Source organism: Geotrypetes seraphini, chromosome 6, assembly GCF_902459505.1.
Source record: "Geotrypetes seraphini chromosome 6, aGeoSer1.1, whole genome shotgun sequence".
Lineage (NCBI taxonomy): Eukaryota > Metazoa > Chordata > Amphibia > Gymnophiona > Dermophiidae > Geotrypetes > Geotrypetes seraphini.
Window position 1 is genome coordinate 222919655 of NC_047089.1, and position 16827 is coordinate 222936481.

Consider the following 16827-nt stretch of genomic DNA (forward strand, 5'->3'; position numbering starts at 1 on the left):
TGAATATTGGAAAAGAAATAAGCTGCAGGAAAGTATTACAGATTATAATAAAAAGAAGAAATATTGATAGGCTTTGATCCAGGTAAGGCAGAGTATTACATGGTATGAAAAATGTATAGAATATTCTTGTATACAGTAAAGAGGAAAGAGGTCTTACAGGGTATTAAAAGGAGACAGACAGAGAGTATGATACTCAGGGCCAGTCTTAGGCAGGGGTGACCGCATAGGGCCTAAGACGCTCCCAAAGGCACCATGCAGCCCTTTCACTGGCATATGACATTCCACATCTGTCAGTCTTGCCTATTGGCCTTAGAGGAAACAGGGATGAACCCAGGCAATCTCACCCTCTCCCTTTTCTGTGCTTTGGCATCTTCCCTGTCTCTGAACACCTCATCCCTGTGTACCTTATGGTATGCTTTTCTCCATGCAGGGTCACCAGGAGCAAGACAGACCCTCTGTTGCTGAGACCACAGTTTCTCTCTACTGTAGTGTGCCCCCTGCCATGTAACTTTCTGCTTCTGCAAGGGGGTACCATGACAGAGAGAAGTTTCAGAATCAGCTGCTGGTGCCTCTGCATGAAGAAAAGAACATTTTGAGGTGCACAGGACTGGGGGGTGGGGGGAGGGAAGTGCTGGAGCACAGAAGAGGAAGGAGAAAGTGTGAGAGAGAGGGAGGATTGTCAGATCTAGGAACAGAGGAAGAGAGAGCCGTTCACCTCAGAAAGCTGTTGTTGGATCCAGAATTGAAAGGATGGAGAAAGAGGTGTTGAACTCTAGAAAAGGAGGGGACAGAGTTGTTGGACCAAGGAGATAGTGGACCAGGAGGGAGAGATCTTTGGACCTTAGAGAAGGAGGGGACAGAGATGTTTGATCATAGAATGGGGAGGCAGAGATATCAGACCCAGAGAGGTGAAGGTAGACCTGGGGGGAGGGGGCAGAGGGAGGAGGCAGAGAGGGTACATCTTGGGGATTTCTAAATGAGTTACCTTCCTGTTTCTAGAATTCTAGGAATTAAAAATAATAGCCAGCCATTTTTATTTGAATGAGTAGCTTTCCTGTTAAAAGGAGGATAATTGGCAAAATTATGATTCCTGCCAGTGATAATAAATTTATTATTTGAAGGTCCAAGAGAGCTTATTGTACTGCTTGACTTTGCCTCTGACGTTAGGTGACACCCCAGCCTAGCCAACTAATAAAAATGTGAAAAATATATTTCTGACATTTTAAAAAAGAACAAATTGCATGGCTTGATTTTGTTGTATGAAGTCAGATATGGCAAATTTTGTTGGAATACAAATTTTTGCATGGTAAAAAAACAAAAACGCAATAACAAAACAAAGCAAAATTAAGATTTTGTCTTTAATGGGTGGAGCCAGGGGTGCCTCAATGAACTGGTCTGCACAGACCCTCATAATTGCTAAGACCAGCCCTGATGAAACTCAGGGTATAGCAGAGTATTAGAGAGTAGAACTTCAGTATTTATAGGGGATGATGAAAGACATTGTGGAGTGACAATAGGGGAAAGGATTATAGCTCATGAGAAAAAGAGGGAACAGGAGCACAGGGAGTAACATGGTAAGACCGCAGAGTGCACAGTGTACCTGCTCTCGCTCCTCTGGCTTGATTGCTACTATCTCTGGTGTGACACACGGGATTCTGGGGATGGCTGCTGATTCCACCCTGCTCAAAATCAAAGACAGGCAATCAGAAGAGGTGACTCAGCACAAGAAAAAAAAAAAGGCCTAAACTGAAGCAGCAGCATGCAACGTGGAGAATGGTAGGTTTATAACACATCAACAAGTGGAAATAATGCATTTTAGCTCTATTTCAGGGGCAAATCGGAAGAAGGATAATACAGGATAAAGATTTAGTGCCAGAACTTAAATATTTGATAAGATCATTCTAGAGCAGCTAATAATTATATAGCAGTTATTTTCCTCACAGATTAGAAACACACCTGCAGCCTCCCCTAACTCAGCAGCACCCTATAGGGAGGGGGTGCGCAGAATAAAAGGATAAATGCTACTTGCAGTATCCCAGGAGCCCTCCTGATTTGGAAACTTATGTGTTTACCATTAACCCACACCTCCTTTCTGATGCTAATAAAGCTTACACCAAAATAACCTCAAAAGAGTTGAGAAAATGCAGAAGCAGTAAGAATGACTTCTGAAAGGGAATGCCCAGGCCGTGTGCATCGGTAATACATATTACAGCAGTAGCATTTTCAGCCGGTGCTTACTGCCTGTGACATGCTTCGCAGATGCTCACTGCTTGTTTGCAGTAAGATAATCACAAATGTTCACCATTTGCACTTTCTTTGGATTGCAGAAAACAACACAAAGGTAACACTATTACAATAAACACCATGTAATAACAACACAAATATACATTACTGTAAAGTAATGACACAGAGCTGACATTAAAAACACATAGGAAAGGGACTAGAACGGGGCAACTGGGAGTTGGAGGTGCAGCCTCGGTACCCTGACACACGCTGCTCCCTGTGACCCTGGGCAAGTCACTTAATCCCCCCCTTGCCCCAGGTATATTAGCTAGATTGTGAGCCCATGGGACAGACAGGGAAAAATGCTTGAGTACCTGAATAAATTCATGTAAAACCGTTCTGAGATCCCCTGGGAGAACAGTATAGAAAATTAAATAAATAAACTGAAGGGCTTATTTTCAAAACCTGCAAAGTCCATATTTGCGTTTGGAAATAAGTCCTTTTTTTTTTTTTGTTGTTGTTGTTCTGATGTGTCCGCTCCATTACTACCAGAGCGGCCATGGGGGGGGCCAACCTGCTCAGATCAGAGTCTGCCCCATCTGCCCCACTCCGTCCATTGCTCCGCCTCTGGCACAGTTGATTGGCAGCCAGCGGCAAAAGGAGTGACCCTCCCCATCCTGAAGTAGCAGGAAACACTTTATGAAATGCCATCTCCTGCTGTCACAGGATTAGTCCAAATGCCACCAAGGAGTCCAACAGGATGGGAACCCATGGGCACAGTACAGCGGGAACAGACAATGAGCAATCCGCCAAAGCCAGTAAGGTAAAATCAAATCTTCTTTATTACAATCTAGGACAGGGGTGCCTACACTTTTTTGACTCGTGAGCTACTTTTAAAATGACCAAGTCAAAATGATCTACCAACAATAAAATAAAAAAAAAAAACACAATGCACACTGTACGCATAGAATTGTTAATTATCATTCCTATTCCGGGTTTTTTTCAAAGAGGTCAAAGCAGATGACTCTGCACTGTCACCTCAGTAACAACCATACAAAAATAGACAAATACCCCCCCTCCCTTTTTACTAAACCACAATAGCTGTTTTTAGCACAGGGAGCTGCGCTGAATGCCCAGCGCTGCTCTCGCCGCTCATAGGCTCCCTGCGCTAAAAACCACTATTGCGGTTTAGTAAAAGGGGACCATATTGTAAAATATAGACAGCAGATATAAATTCAGACACATTTTGATCACTAAATTTAAAATAAAATCATTTTTCCTACCTTGTCTGGTGATTTCATGAGTCTCTGGTTGCACTTTCTTCTTCTGACTGTGCATCCAATCTTTCTTTCAGCCTGTATGCTTCCTCTCCTCCACACCTCATTCCCTCCCCCAACTTTTTCTTCTTCTCTCCCTGACCTTTCTTTCTTTCTCTCTTCATGCCCCCTTTCTTTTTTTTCTGTTTCTCTTCTTTCCTTCTGTTTCTCTGCCTGCCCCCTTTCTTTCTTTCTCCCTGCCCTTCCCCAAGCCACTGCCAATGTCATCGGGGGAACAGGACCCAAACGCCACCAATGGATAACAGGCCCCAAAGCCGACGCCAACACCGCCCCATGCTCTCCCTGCTTCGGGCCGACCAGTATTCCTCTCCCCGACGTCAATTCTGCCGTCGGAGAGGAAGTTCCACCCAGCCAGGCAGCGATTGGCTGGCCCGAACTTCCTCTCCGATGGCAGAATTGACGTTGGGGAGAGGAAGACTGATCGGCCCGATAGATCGCCAAGGCAAAGTGAGTCCTGGATGATCGACTCGCTTTGCCTTGGCGAGCTACTGATCGATCGCGATCGACCTATTGGGCACCCCTGATCTAGGACGTACAGTAATACGGACCCAACATAGTACTATGTTTCGGCGAACACAAACGCCTGCATCAGGGGTCACTGTATCTCAGGCTTCACACAACGCTTTTGCAGATGAACAAATCCAAATTGAATCGATACGGGGCACGCATGTCCAGGAAAAAAAACTGGATTGAAATAAAGAAGATTTAATTTTACCCTGCTGGCTCTGGCGGATTGCTCATTGCCCTTTCCCACTGTCTTCTCTGCTGTCACAGGATTAGTGACAGCAGGAAATAAGGTTTCAGGAAGCGTTTTCTGCTACAGTGGGAGATCATGGTTGACTTGCGAGGGGGGGGGGGGGACGGTAGAAGACCTGCAAAAGTGGGAGTCTCCAGCTGAAAGTAGGAGGCTTGGCAGATCTATATTACTCCAACCCCACCCTGTTTCTGTTGTGACAACAGGCTGCTGGGTAGGGGGAAACAGGATGGGAGGATCTTTAGCAGATAGCTCTCTGTGATCCCAGGATTTGGGAATCACTGAAGGCAGCTGATGGAGGGGAGGAAAGCAGAGAGACACCCAGCAAACAAAAGCCAGGGAGATGTACCGGTAGTGATTTATTGGCATTGGGAAAGAGAACACGCAACAGATTTCCTTAGTAGGAAGCTCTTCCGGAGGAGAGGAAGGGGCTGCCACAGGGCCTGTGAGGAAACACTTGCTCACAGGCCCCACATTAACTTCTTGCTATTGGTGCCATTGCTAGGCTGAGGAGAAGGATCAGGGCTCAAAGGAAACTCTGGCTAGGGTTGCCAGATTTCCTCTTTGAAAAACACAGAGGACACCTGGTTCTGCCCCAGCCTCGCTTAGCTCTGCTTCCAGCTCCACTCCATTCAGTCCCCCAGCCCCGCCCCCAGCTGAACCGCCTGTCTCCTTCCCGAGGTCTGGAAGGCCTCTGTGCATGCGTCGATGCAACAATGTCATGCACATGCATGTGACATCATCACATGCTTCCAGAACGGGCCCCAGCTCGGGGACTTTCAAAACCCAGACAAACTGCCGGGTTTTTGGAAAGCCCTCCGGGCACGCGGACAGTCCTCTAAAAAGACATTTTGTCTGGGGTTTGAAAATCTTCCAGCTCGGGAAAGCATTGGGAGGGCATCTGCACATGTGCGGACGCAATGCAGTGACATCACACACAGGCGTGTGATGTCATCGCATCACACCTGCGCACACGCCTCCTGACGCGGTTCCGAATACGAGAACAGGTTGAGGGGGTAGGGCTGGGGGGCGGAACAGGGTGGGGCTGGGTAGAACTATGAGAGCCTGGGGGTGGGGCTTAGGCATGGACATTCCAACTGTAGCCAAGTTTGTAATTCACCTTAAACATGGATTTGAAAAGCTGCACCAGTAGCAGTAGACGGGACAGCAGAAGGGAATTGTGGTTGGGGGCCACACAAACCAATCTCCAGCCCAGGCCTCCAAACTCTCTGGTTGCTGATGCATTGTAAGACAAAATATTGGCAAAGTCATTCCCTGAAGGCCCACCCCATTCTTCTGCTTGTAAGCAGGAAGGACCACTAGGCAGCCTGCGAGTTCACACTGATTAGTAACTTTACACTTCCCCCTCCCCATTTGTGGCTTCGACACTCGCGGTTTCACATATTCGCAATTTTTTTTGGGGGGGAAGGGGAAAAACATCATAGTTTTGAATGTTCCCGCCTCCCTCCAGCCTTCCTCCCGGCATCACGGCCTTACCTGGTGGTCTAGCGGGCTTTCGGGGCAGGAGCAGTCTTCCTATGCTCCTGCCCTGTGTAGATCGCCAATAGGAAATGGCTGCCGTGAGTTCCCGTCATAGTCTCGAGAGACTACGGGAACTCACGGCAGTCATTTCCAATTGGTGATATGCACAGGGCAGGAGCACAGGAACATCACTCCTTCCCCAAAAGCCTGCTAGACCACCATGTAAGGCCAGGATACCGGGGGGGGGGGGGGGCGGAAGGCGGGAGGGAGGCGGGGGGGGGGGGCGGACGAGAAGTTATTTGAGATTTTTCTCCATTCGTGGTTCGGCTCTGCTCCTATCCCCCACAAATACCAAGGGAGACGTGTACTTAAGCATAGCCCCTGCAGAAGAGCTGGAAGAAGGGGCTACAGGGGGGAGTGGAGATCTGTGCAGAAGGGATGGGAGGGGGAAGAGATGCATGCATGCAAGCAATGAGGGAAGATTAGGATTCAGAAGCCTGGAGGGACTGGAGCCATTGAAAGGGGAAGAGAGGAGCAGAGCATGCTGGTATGCAGATTGTTAGATTCCTGGAAATTATATTGATTTACAGGTTCTGCCAATGGTCGACAACCCCTCTAATCCCTAGTTTCCCACATCTATCGTTTTTATGCAGGAGACACAGCAAGTATGCAGTCCCCTTCTTGACCTGTATCTTAGGCATTTGCCTAGTTTGCTTATGCATAGATCCTGCCCTCCTTGTGTACCACGAGTCCCTCTGGGTCTGAGATACAGTCTTTCCCTTTTATGAATCATGTGCTGGATGCCTATGACCCTTTCAGCATCTTACACTTGGTCCAGTTTAGGTACAAAGTCCAGCATTTCCTTCTCTTCATCTCGCTCTTGGGATTCTTGTCTCTCATGGGAAGGTCCAAGCAGGTCTTCTCCTGAAACCAACACAATTTGAAGATAATAGCAGACTAGAAAGATAAAGAAACAGATAGATAGACAGAAGGACACACTCTCTCTACCAGTGGCAGTGCAGTCCCTGAGGAAAGGGATAAAGGGGAATGACTGATCTTATATCATGGTTCTGCTGAAACCATGTTACCCATGAAGGGAGATTCTATTCACCCTTAGATCCACAATTCTGGATTTGGAGGATGGGGGAAGAGGGTTATATAAAGGTGGAAGCAAAATTTGAGTGAAGTAGGATGTTCAGCAACCTAAGTGGCTTCTAGAAACTCTACAGTTTGAAAGTTCTGGGCCTAAGGGAGGATGTTGTCTGTCTGTCACCACATAGCAGGGGCTTCTCTTACAGCACATCCACTCTACACAGAGGCACCCTACTGCGGAAATGCTCCCCTCATGGCACAGCCATGCATGGAAAGCCATGGTGCAGTGAGGAGCAGAAGACACAGGGGCCACAGAGATAAGCAGGGACCATCAGAGAAAGTAGGAAGGAATGAAGAGGAAGACTGGTTGGCTTGGGAGTGGATGCTTTAGTGCTGAGTGTTAGAAGGAGCAAGAGGGTTGACCGTGATCGTCTTGTGAATTTTGCTGGATTTTCTAGACTTGATGTATAACTAACAGTAAACAATGATCTTTAAATGTTATAGATACACTTCACTATAATTTTTTTTAATCATGTGTATTATATGAAGGCTTACCATGCTGGTATTATTAAATTATAAACATCAATCCAGAAATGCTCAACTGAAAGGAGATAATTAGTTCTTTGGTCCACAAAGAGGGGTCATTTACTAACAGTGGGTGCTAATGTCATTATAGTGCATTATCTGCCACAGGACTGGCACAGTTACTGCGTTAACTATTAGTAAATGACCAACAAAATATGTGTGGGAGTCTCCTCTATGAAAATGTTATACCATTTATTTTCATAGGAAAAGCATGTCTGCATTCTAAGCACACGTTGTTCTAACCATCAAGCCCCTTCATTTCTCTGTAACAACAATGCTATGCTCCAGCACCGTTTGGATAGTGCCGGAGCAGTCCATAATGATTTTCAGTAGCAATATCTGAAAATTGCCTTTGAAAATCATTGGCTAGACCCAGCCAACAGCACTTATCTGGAAAAATCACTAGAAACCCTCTGCCAGCAGCACTTGTCCAGATAAACCATTGGATAGACCCGGCCAGCAGCACTTATCTGGATAGCAGGTACTATTTTTCTGGATACATGCTTTTAAATATTGAGCCTGGTGATGTTAGTTACAACATGTGCTGAGATCTTCAGAAAAGCACCTGAAAGCTGGTTCTCTAGAATCTAACATGTTCTGTTTCAGACAATAAAACCATTTCTATCGTTTCCATTAGCTAAAATATATTCAATCCTTTCTCTCTTTGTTTCAGCATTTTACTATATTTTCTTATTTAGCCCCCCTTTTTACTAAGCCATGGTAGAGGTTTCTACCGTGGCCCGGAACACTAAATGTTCTGATGCTCATAAAATTCCTATGAGTGGCGGAGCATTTAGGGCTCTGGGCTGCAGTAGAAAACTCTACCGCAGCTTAGTAAAAGTAAGTGTGTGTGTGTAATAGTCAGAGCCAAATTTTTGGGTGGGCCAATAGTTGGTTTAGGTGAGCATCCATCCCCTTCACTTTTGCTTGCTTCCCCCCAAAAAAAAAAATAATTTTAAATTTAAACCACCTTGGCTAGCAGGGATCCCCTAGCTCCACTAGCTGAAGAAGTCTGGAGCCACCCGGAGTCTTGACACATCATGGCATTTGTCAGCAGCACATTGCGAGCATATGGGAGAACTGAGCAGGTTTCTGATACCGGCATCAGTAGCTTGACCTGATACTGCTAACTGCCAAGATTTGGCAGAATCCAGGTGGCTCCTAGTTTCTTCAGCTGGTGGAGCCTCGGAATCCCTGCCAGTTCATGACCGGCGTGTCTGGCTGCTGGTGGGCCTGAGGCAAAACTGGATGGGCTCAAGTTCACCCAGGACCACTCATGGCTCCCCAGTCTTCTTTGTTACACTTTTCCAGAACCCTCTGATCTTTCCTATCCCCAGATCCTACAGAAACAGCTTTATTTATGAAACAATAATTTCTAATGAATGGATTTCATTCTCTTCATGTTATATCGGTGATTGCTGAAAGGTACACATGAAGAGCTGGGTTGCAAAAGGAGATGAGAAACAACCAGTGGGTATAAGAACATAACAGCTGCCATACTGGGACAGACCAAAGGTCCATCAAGTCCAGTATCCTGTTTCCAATAGTGACCATCCCAGGTCCCAAGAACCTGGCAAGATCTAAAAGAGTAAAACATATTTATGCTACTTAAAATAAGCAGTGGGCTTCCCCACATCCATCTTAATAATGGCTTATGAACTTCTCTTTTAGGAAATTATCCAAACATTTTTTAAACCCCGCTAAGCTAACTGCTTTTACTACATTCTCCAGCAATGAATTCCAGAATTTAATTACTTGTTGAGTGAAGAAATATTTCTCCAGTTTATTTTTAAATCTACTACTTAATAATTTCATTGCATGCCCCCTAGTCCTAGTATTTTTGGAAAGAGTAAACAAGCGATTCACATCTACTCATTCCGCTCCACTCAGTATTTTATAGACCTCTATCATATCTCCCCCTTAGCCATCTCTTCTGCAGGCTGAAGAGTCCTAGCTGCTTTAGCCTTTCCTCATAAGGAAGTCATCCCATTTATTTTATCATTTTTGTCGCCCTTCTCTGTATCTTTTCTAATTTCACCATATCTTTTTTGAGATGCGGCGACCAGATGCGGCCTCACCAGAACAATACAAAGACACAATAACATTGTCACTTTGTTTTCCATTCCTTTCCTTTCCTGATAATTCCTTGCACTCTATTTGCTTTTTTTAGCTGCTGCCACACTTATCCTCAATCATGAAATCTAGATCCTTTTCTTTGGCAGTGATTCCTAACATGGAATCCTGCATCATGCATCTATAGTTAAGATCTTCTTTCCCACATGCATCACTTTGCAATTGTTCACATTACACATCATCTGACATTTTGACGCCCAGTCTCCCAAGATCATAAGAACATAATAGCCATACTGGGTCAGAACAAAAGTCCATCTAGCCTAGTATCCCATCTTCACAGTGGCCAATCCAAGTCACAAGTACCTGGCAAAAACCCAAATAGTAGCAGCATTCCATGCCACTGATCCGGGGCAAGCAGTGTCTCAATAGCAGACTATGGACTTTTCCTCTAGAAACTTGTCTAAACCTTTTTTAAGACCAGCTACGTTAACCACTCTTACCACAACCTCTGGCAATGTGTTCCAGAGCTTAACTATTCTCTGGAACACATTGCAACTCTCTTTACAACGGACTTCCTCAAAAAGAAATTCGACGTTTACAACTAATTCAAAACACAGCAATAAAACTCATCTATAAAGCCAGGAAATTTGACCATGTTACCCCTCTTCTGAAGGAAGCACACTGGCTCCCCATTGCACACCGTATCACTTATAAAACCATTCTGCTTACTTTTAAAATCAGACTTTCTCACCTGCCCTCATACCTAGACAAGCTCCTCATCCCACACCGCTCAATACGTCTCCTAAGGTCAGCAGATCAGAAACTCTTGTCAATTCCTACTACAAAAGATTTTTTCTACACTAGGAAAATAAACTTTGCAGTAGTAGCTCCCACCTTGTGGAATGCTCTGCCACAGCTACTCCGATCCGAAAATCAACTCGACAAATTTAAGATAAGTTTGAAGACCTTCTTATTTAGCGATGCTTTTTCCTGTATTTAGTTTTTCCTTTACATACATATAGTTTCTTTTTTCCTTCTCTCCTTATCTCTATTCTTCATCTTTTTTCTTCCTTTTCGTATTTAACCAACCGCTTTTATAAAGCGATCCCACCCTATTTGTTTTACCCTCTTCCCTCTTTCTCCTTTCTTCTTTTAACGTGTAACTTTCCCCCCATCCTTCCCATTTTCCCTCACCTTCAAGTTTGTCTAGTTAATGTCCTCAGTGTACACTTCGATTATTTTTAAACTATCTATTTATTTTTCCTTCAAATTTTTTTTATTGTAAACCGGCCAGATACTTGCTGATGGTCGGTATATTAAAAGCCAATAAACTTGAAACTTGAAACTTGAGTGAAAAATATATTTCCTCCTATTGGTTTTAAAAGTATTTCCCTGAAACTTCATCGAGTGTCTCCTAGTCTTTGTAATTTTTGACAGAGTAAAAAAAAAAAAAAAAAATCAATCCACTTGTACCCGTTCTACATCACTCAGGATTTTGTAGACTACAATCATATCTCCCCTCAGCCGTCTCTTTACCAAGCTGAAGAGCCCTAACCTTTTTAGTCTTTCCTCATACGAGAGTTCCATCCCCTTTATCATCTTGGTCGCTCTTTGAACCTTTACTAAATCTGCTACATCTTTTTTGAGACACAGTGACCAGAACTGAATGCAATATTTTAGGTAAGGTTGCACTGTGGAGCAATACAGAGCCATTATTACATGCTTAGTCTTGTTTACCATCCCTTTTCTTAGCATCTTGTTTGCATTTTTGGCTGCCATCGCACATTAGGCGGAAGGTTTCAGAGTATTGTCTACAATGACATCCAGATCTTTTTCTTGGGCACAGACCCCCTAAAGTGGACCCTAGCATACGGTAACTATGATTTGGGTTATTCTTCCCAATGTGCATCACTTTGCATATGTCCATAATAAATTTCATCTGCCATTTGAATGCTCAGTCTTCCAATTTCTTAAGATCTGCCTGCAGGATGCTGTGGGTAATAGAATTTTTAAATAAATAAATAAATAATCACCTCACTTGTCTTTCCAATTTCCAGTTCATTTATAAATAAGTTAAATAGCACCAATCGCAGTACAGATCCCTGTGGCACACCACTATTTACCCTCCTCCATTGAGAAAAATGGCCATGTAACCCTTCCCTCTCTTTTCTGTCCAATAACCAATTCCTAATCCACAACTTAACATTGCTTCCTATCCCATGACTCTCATGAGAAACTTTGCCAAACGCTTTCTGAAAATCTAGATACACTCCATCTCTTGTAGATTTTCACAATTCTCTTGCGATTTAACAACTTTGAACAACTTTGTATCATCAACAAATTTAATTATCTCACTAGTTATTCCTATCTTTAGATCAGTGGTTCCCAACCCTGTCCTGGGGGACCTCCAGGCTAGTCGGGTTTTCAGGATAGCCCTAATGAATATGCATGGAGCAGATTTGCATGCCTGGCACCTCCATTATATGCAGATCGCTCTCATGCATATTCGTTAGGGATATCCTGAAAACCCGACTAGCCTGGAGGTCCCCCAGGACAGGGTTGGGAACCACTGATCTAAAGATAGGAATAACTAGTGAGATAATTAAATTTGTTGATGATACAAAGTTGTTCAAAGTTGTTAAATCGCAAGAGAATTGTGAAAATCTACAAGAGATGGAGTGTATCCCACAGGACAGGGTTGGGAACCACTGCTTTAGATCTCTTGCAATTTTTCTTAATCCTCCTGCAATTTAACAACTTTGTGCAACTTCAAATTTACCCCCCTCCTTTACAAAGCCATGCTAGCGTTTTTAGTGCAGGCCACCGCAGTAACAGCTGCAACACTCACAGAATTCCTCTGAGTGTCCGAGCTGTTACCGCCCCAGCCGGCGCTAAAAAAAACTTTTGTAAAGAAGGGGGTTAATTATCTGATTAGTTATTCCCATCTCTAGCTCATTCATTGATAAATGTGTTAAAAAGCAGTGGTTCCAGCAAAGACTCCTGGGAAACCTCACTATTTACCCCTCTACATTGAGAATATTGACCATTTAACCCTACTCTCTGCTTTCTATCAACCAGTTCTTAATCCATAATAGGACATTACCTCCTATCCCATGACTTTCTAATTTCCTCAGAAGTCTTTCATGAGGCACTTTCTCAACTGCCTTTTGTTTTTAAAATCTTTATTCATTTTCTTATGTTACAACAAGTGTTTCAATAAACTCATTAGAAATTTGAATATACACACTTGATTAACTCATATATTAATATCAAATTTAACATTTCATTAGAAATTTAATATTATATAAAGTTATAATATTATGCAAGAAATCAAAATTTATATAATTCTTATTAGATATAATAATCCCCTTTCCCTCCCTCCCTCCCAATCATTAATACATAAATCAATTTTTTTATTGTAATTCGTTCATATATTAATTATTATATAATAATCAGAATTAAAAGCCCACCCCATTCCCCTCTATTCAAATGTCTTATCATGGGAAAAGTTAATCATCCATTAAAGAAATCTGTTAACGGTCTTCAGATTTTTCCAAATTTTATTCATGAGACAATTTATCATTCTTTGCAAAAATCTTTTAATGGTCCCCATATTTTTTGAAATTTATTCATATATCCTTTATGTGTTGCAATAGCGAGTTCCATTTTATATATATGGCATACTGAATTCCACCAGAACATATAATTCAATCTATCATGTTGTTTCCAATTAAATGTGATTTGTTGTATTGCTATTCCAGTTAGGATAAATAAAAGTTTGTTATTACTTGATGAGATTTGGCTCTTTGCTCTCATGGTTGTTCCAAATAATATAGTATCATATGTCAAGGCTACTGGATTTTCTAATATTCTATTAATTTGGGGCCAAATTGATTTCCAAAATGATAAGATAAATGGACAAAAGAATAAAAGATGATCTAATGTCCCAATTTCAACATGACAGTGCCAGCATCTATTGGATTTAGAGCTATCTATTCTATGTAAACGTGTAGGGGTCCAAAATGTTCTATGAAGAAGAAAAAACCAAGTTTGTCTCATAGATGCTGATACCGTACATTTTAGCCTCCAAGACCAAAGTCGTGGCCATTGAGATGCACTAATTTGTTGTTTTATCTCAATGCTCCAAATGTCTCTAAGAGCATTTTTTGGTTTTTTATTTATAAATCCAGATATTAATTTATACCACTGTGCGGCTTTATGTCCTATTGAGTCCATCTGGAAACATAAGAATTCTAAACTGTGATATTTAGCAAGGTTTTTCCATTCAGGGAACCCTTCCTGAATAGATTGCTTCAATTGAAACCATTTAAAATATTGTGTTTTATTAAGACCAAATTTATGTTGCAATTGTGAAAACTCCAGCAATTTGTCATTTTTTATCACATCATCCAAAATACGAATACCTGCTATCATCCAATGTTTCCAGATGACTTTAAAACCGCCAATTTTGATCTTGGGGTTTAGCCATATTGTTTGAGTAGTTGATTTATTAATTGGAATTTGAGTTAGATTACTTATGTATCTTAGAGTTTTCCAGGTATCCATAAATATTTTATGATCTTTGTATAACTTTGGCATTTTGATACTAATTACATGACTAAGACGTAATGGAAATATAAGTCTCCATTCCAGCCAAAACCAGTCTGGAATATTATCAGTGGGTTCTGGGAGGATCCAATACATACCATGTTGTAAAATATAGGCTTGATGATACCTATAAAAGTTGGGAAAATTTACCCCTCCCTCCTTAATTGGTTTTTGCAGCGACACTAAAGCAATTCTTGGTTTTTTATTAAACCAAATAAATTTTGTCAAAATTCTATTTAATTTTGTATAAAAAGATTCTTGAAAGAAAATTGGTATCATTCCCATTTGATAGCAAACTATAGGCAAAATCATCATTTTAACTGTTTGTACTCTTCCCCACCAAGATAAATGTAAAGGATTCCATTGCTCACATAATTCTGTCACTTTCTGTATTAGACATTTTTCATTAATTTTCATTGTTTCATCTACTGTTTTTGTTATCCAAATTCCAAGATATTTAATAGATTCTTCCTTCCAAACAAAAGAGAATGTATCAAATAAACCTTTTGTACAATATATATTTAGAGGAAGAACTTCTGATTTATTCCAATTAATTTTATATCCTGAAAAAGTTCCAAATTTCTCAATTAATTCAAGTAGATATGGAATGGTAGATTCTGGATTTCTCAAATATAATAATAAATCGTCTGCATAAGCAGATATTTTATATTCTCTGTCTGAATGAGGTATACCCTGTATCTCCTTTATTTGTTGGATAGCTAATATTAAGGGTTCTAAAACAATATCAAACAGTAAAGGAGACAAGGGACATCCTTGTCTAACTCCTCTCTGTAGATTAAATTTTTCTGAAAAAGTATTATTGATATATAATCTTGCAGAAGGGGAGCTATATAATGTTTTTATCATTTGTGTGAATCCAGGACCTATACCAAACCATTCCATTGCCTGATACATAAAAGGCCATTCTATTCTATCGAAAGCCTTTTCTGCATCCAATGAAATAGCAAAAGTAGGTTCATTCATTTTCTTTGTTAAATTTAGCATATGGAATGCTAATCTGGTATTGTGAGATGAATGTCTTTGAGCAACGAATCCTGTTTGATGCATACCTATAATGTGGGGGAGAGCATTAGCCAATCTTAACGCAAGTATTTTTGCTAATAATTTTCCGTCTACATTTATTAAAGATATTGGCCTATAGTTTGAGACCAAAGTGGGATCTTTATTAGGTTTTGGTAAAACAATAGTTAAAGATTCTGATATAGTGCCTTTAATACAACCTTTATTAAGTTGATATTGATAAAGATTTAGTAAATAGGGTAGTAAAAAATTTTGAAATGTTTTATAAAATTCAACTGTATATCCATCACCACCTGGAGCGGATCCAACTCTAAGGGATTTCAAAGCTGTTCCTAATTCTTTTATTGATATTGGTTCTTCTAAACTTCGTTTTATATGTTCAGGAACTTTTGGACCCTCTAACATTTTCAAAAATTCTAAACCATCTTTTTCTTTATTTTTATAAGTCTCGGAAGAATAAAGAGATTTATAAAATTTTAGGAATTGTTTTAATATAGGTTCAATTTGTGTAAATGTGTCTCCATTTTCATCTTTTATAGCTATTAATTTTGTTTTTCTTTTTTTTGTTTTAAGATAGTTTGCTAATATTCTTCCCGACTTATTTGAGTTACCATAATACAATGTTTGCTGAGAAAATAATTCTTTTCTAATCATTTTAGATGAGATTTCATTATATTTAATTTTTAGTTTTAATAATTCTTGTTGAATTGAATATTCCCATTTTTCTATTAATTTTGTTTCCAAATTTTTAATCTCTTTTTCTAAAATTAAAAATTGTTTTTTATTTTGTTTTTTGAGAAAAGCCGAATAGGAAATTATTTGTCCTCTAATTGATGCTTTAAAAGCATCCCATAAAATTTCTCTATTAATCTCATCTTTATCATTAATTTGAAAAAATTCTTTCATTTTTATTAAAAGATTTTCACAAAAAATTGGATCAGCCAACAATGTATTATCGAACTTCCAAATTGGTCTATTATTATTTTGATCAATAATTTTAATTTTTATCCATACTCCACCATGATCAGATAAAATAATAGGATCAATGGCTGCTTGTGTCACTTGCTGTGCTAGATGATTTGAAATAAATATATAATCTATTCTTGAAAAAGAATTGTGAACATGAGAACAAAAGGAAAATTCCCGATCATTAAAATGAAGTATTCTCCAAATATCTGTTAAATCACAAGATTGTATCAAATTTTCTAATCCCATAGATTTCATAATTCTACTTGGGTTTTTATCTAATAAAGGATCCATTACAGCATTGAAATCCCCTGCTACTATTAGATTTGAAGTAGCTAGTGGTAAGATCAGTTGTTGAAGGTTTTTAAAAAATTCATTTTGGTTCGAATTAGGGGCATATATATTAATCAACATCATGGTAGTATTTCCCATATTCATTTCCACTATTACCCATCTTCCATGAGTATCTGAAGCTTTTAATTTGAATGAAGCAGAACATTTTTTACTAACTAGAATAGCAACACCTGCCTTTTTCCCTATAGCTGGTGAGAAAAAACAGTGTTTGACCCAACCTCCTTCCAGCTTATTAGATTCAATATGTGAAAGGTGGGTCTCTTGTATAAAGCATATATCTGAATTTTGCCTCTTTAAAAATGATAGAGCTTT

The 16827-nt window shown here is 40.5% G+C and overlaps 1 protein-coding gene across 10 annotated transcripts in view; it reads right to left on the reverse strand.

Annotated features, from left to right (window-relative positions):
* The window catches only part of ANK1 (ankyrin 1), a 355025-nt gene that overhangs the window by 141821 nt on the left and 196377 nt on the right, over nucleotides 1-16827 (reverse strand). For all 10 annotated transcript variants that reach the window (XM_033948942.1, XM_033948947.1, XM_033948950.1 and 7 more), the window contains 2 exons: nucleotides 6624-6720; nucleotides 1601-1679 (listed from right to left, as the gene is read on the reverse strand). In XM_033948942.1, coding sequence (XP_033804833.1) covers nucleotides 1601-1679; nucleotides 6624-6720 — 176 coding nt within the window. The remainder of the gene's footprint in view (nucleotides 1-1600; nucleotides 1680-6623; nucleotides 6721-16827) is intronic.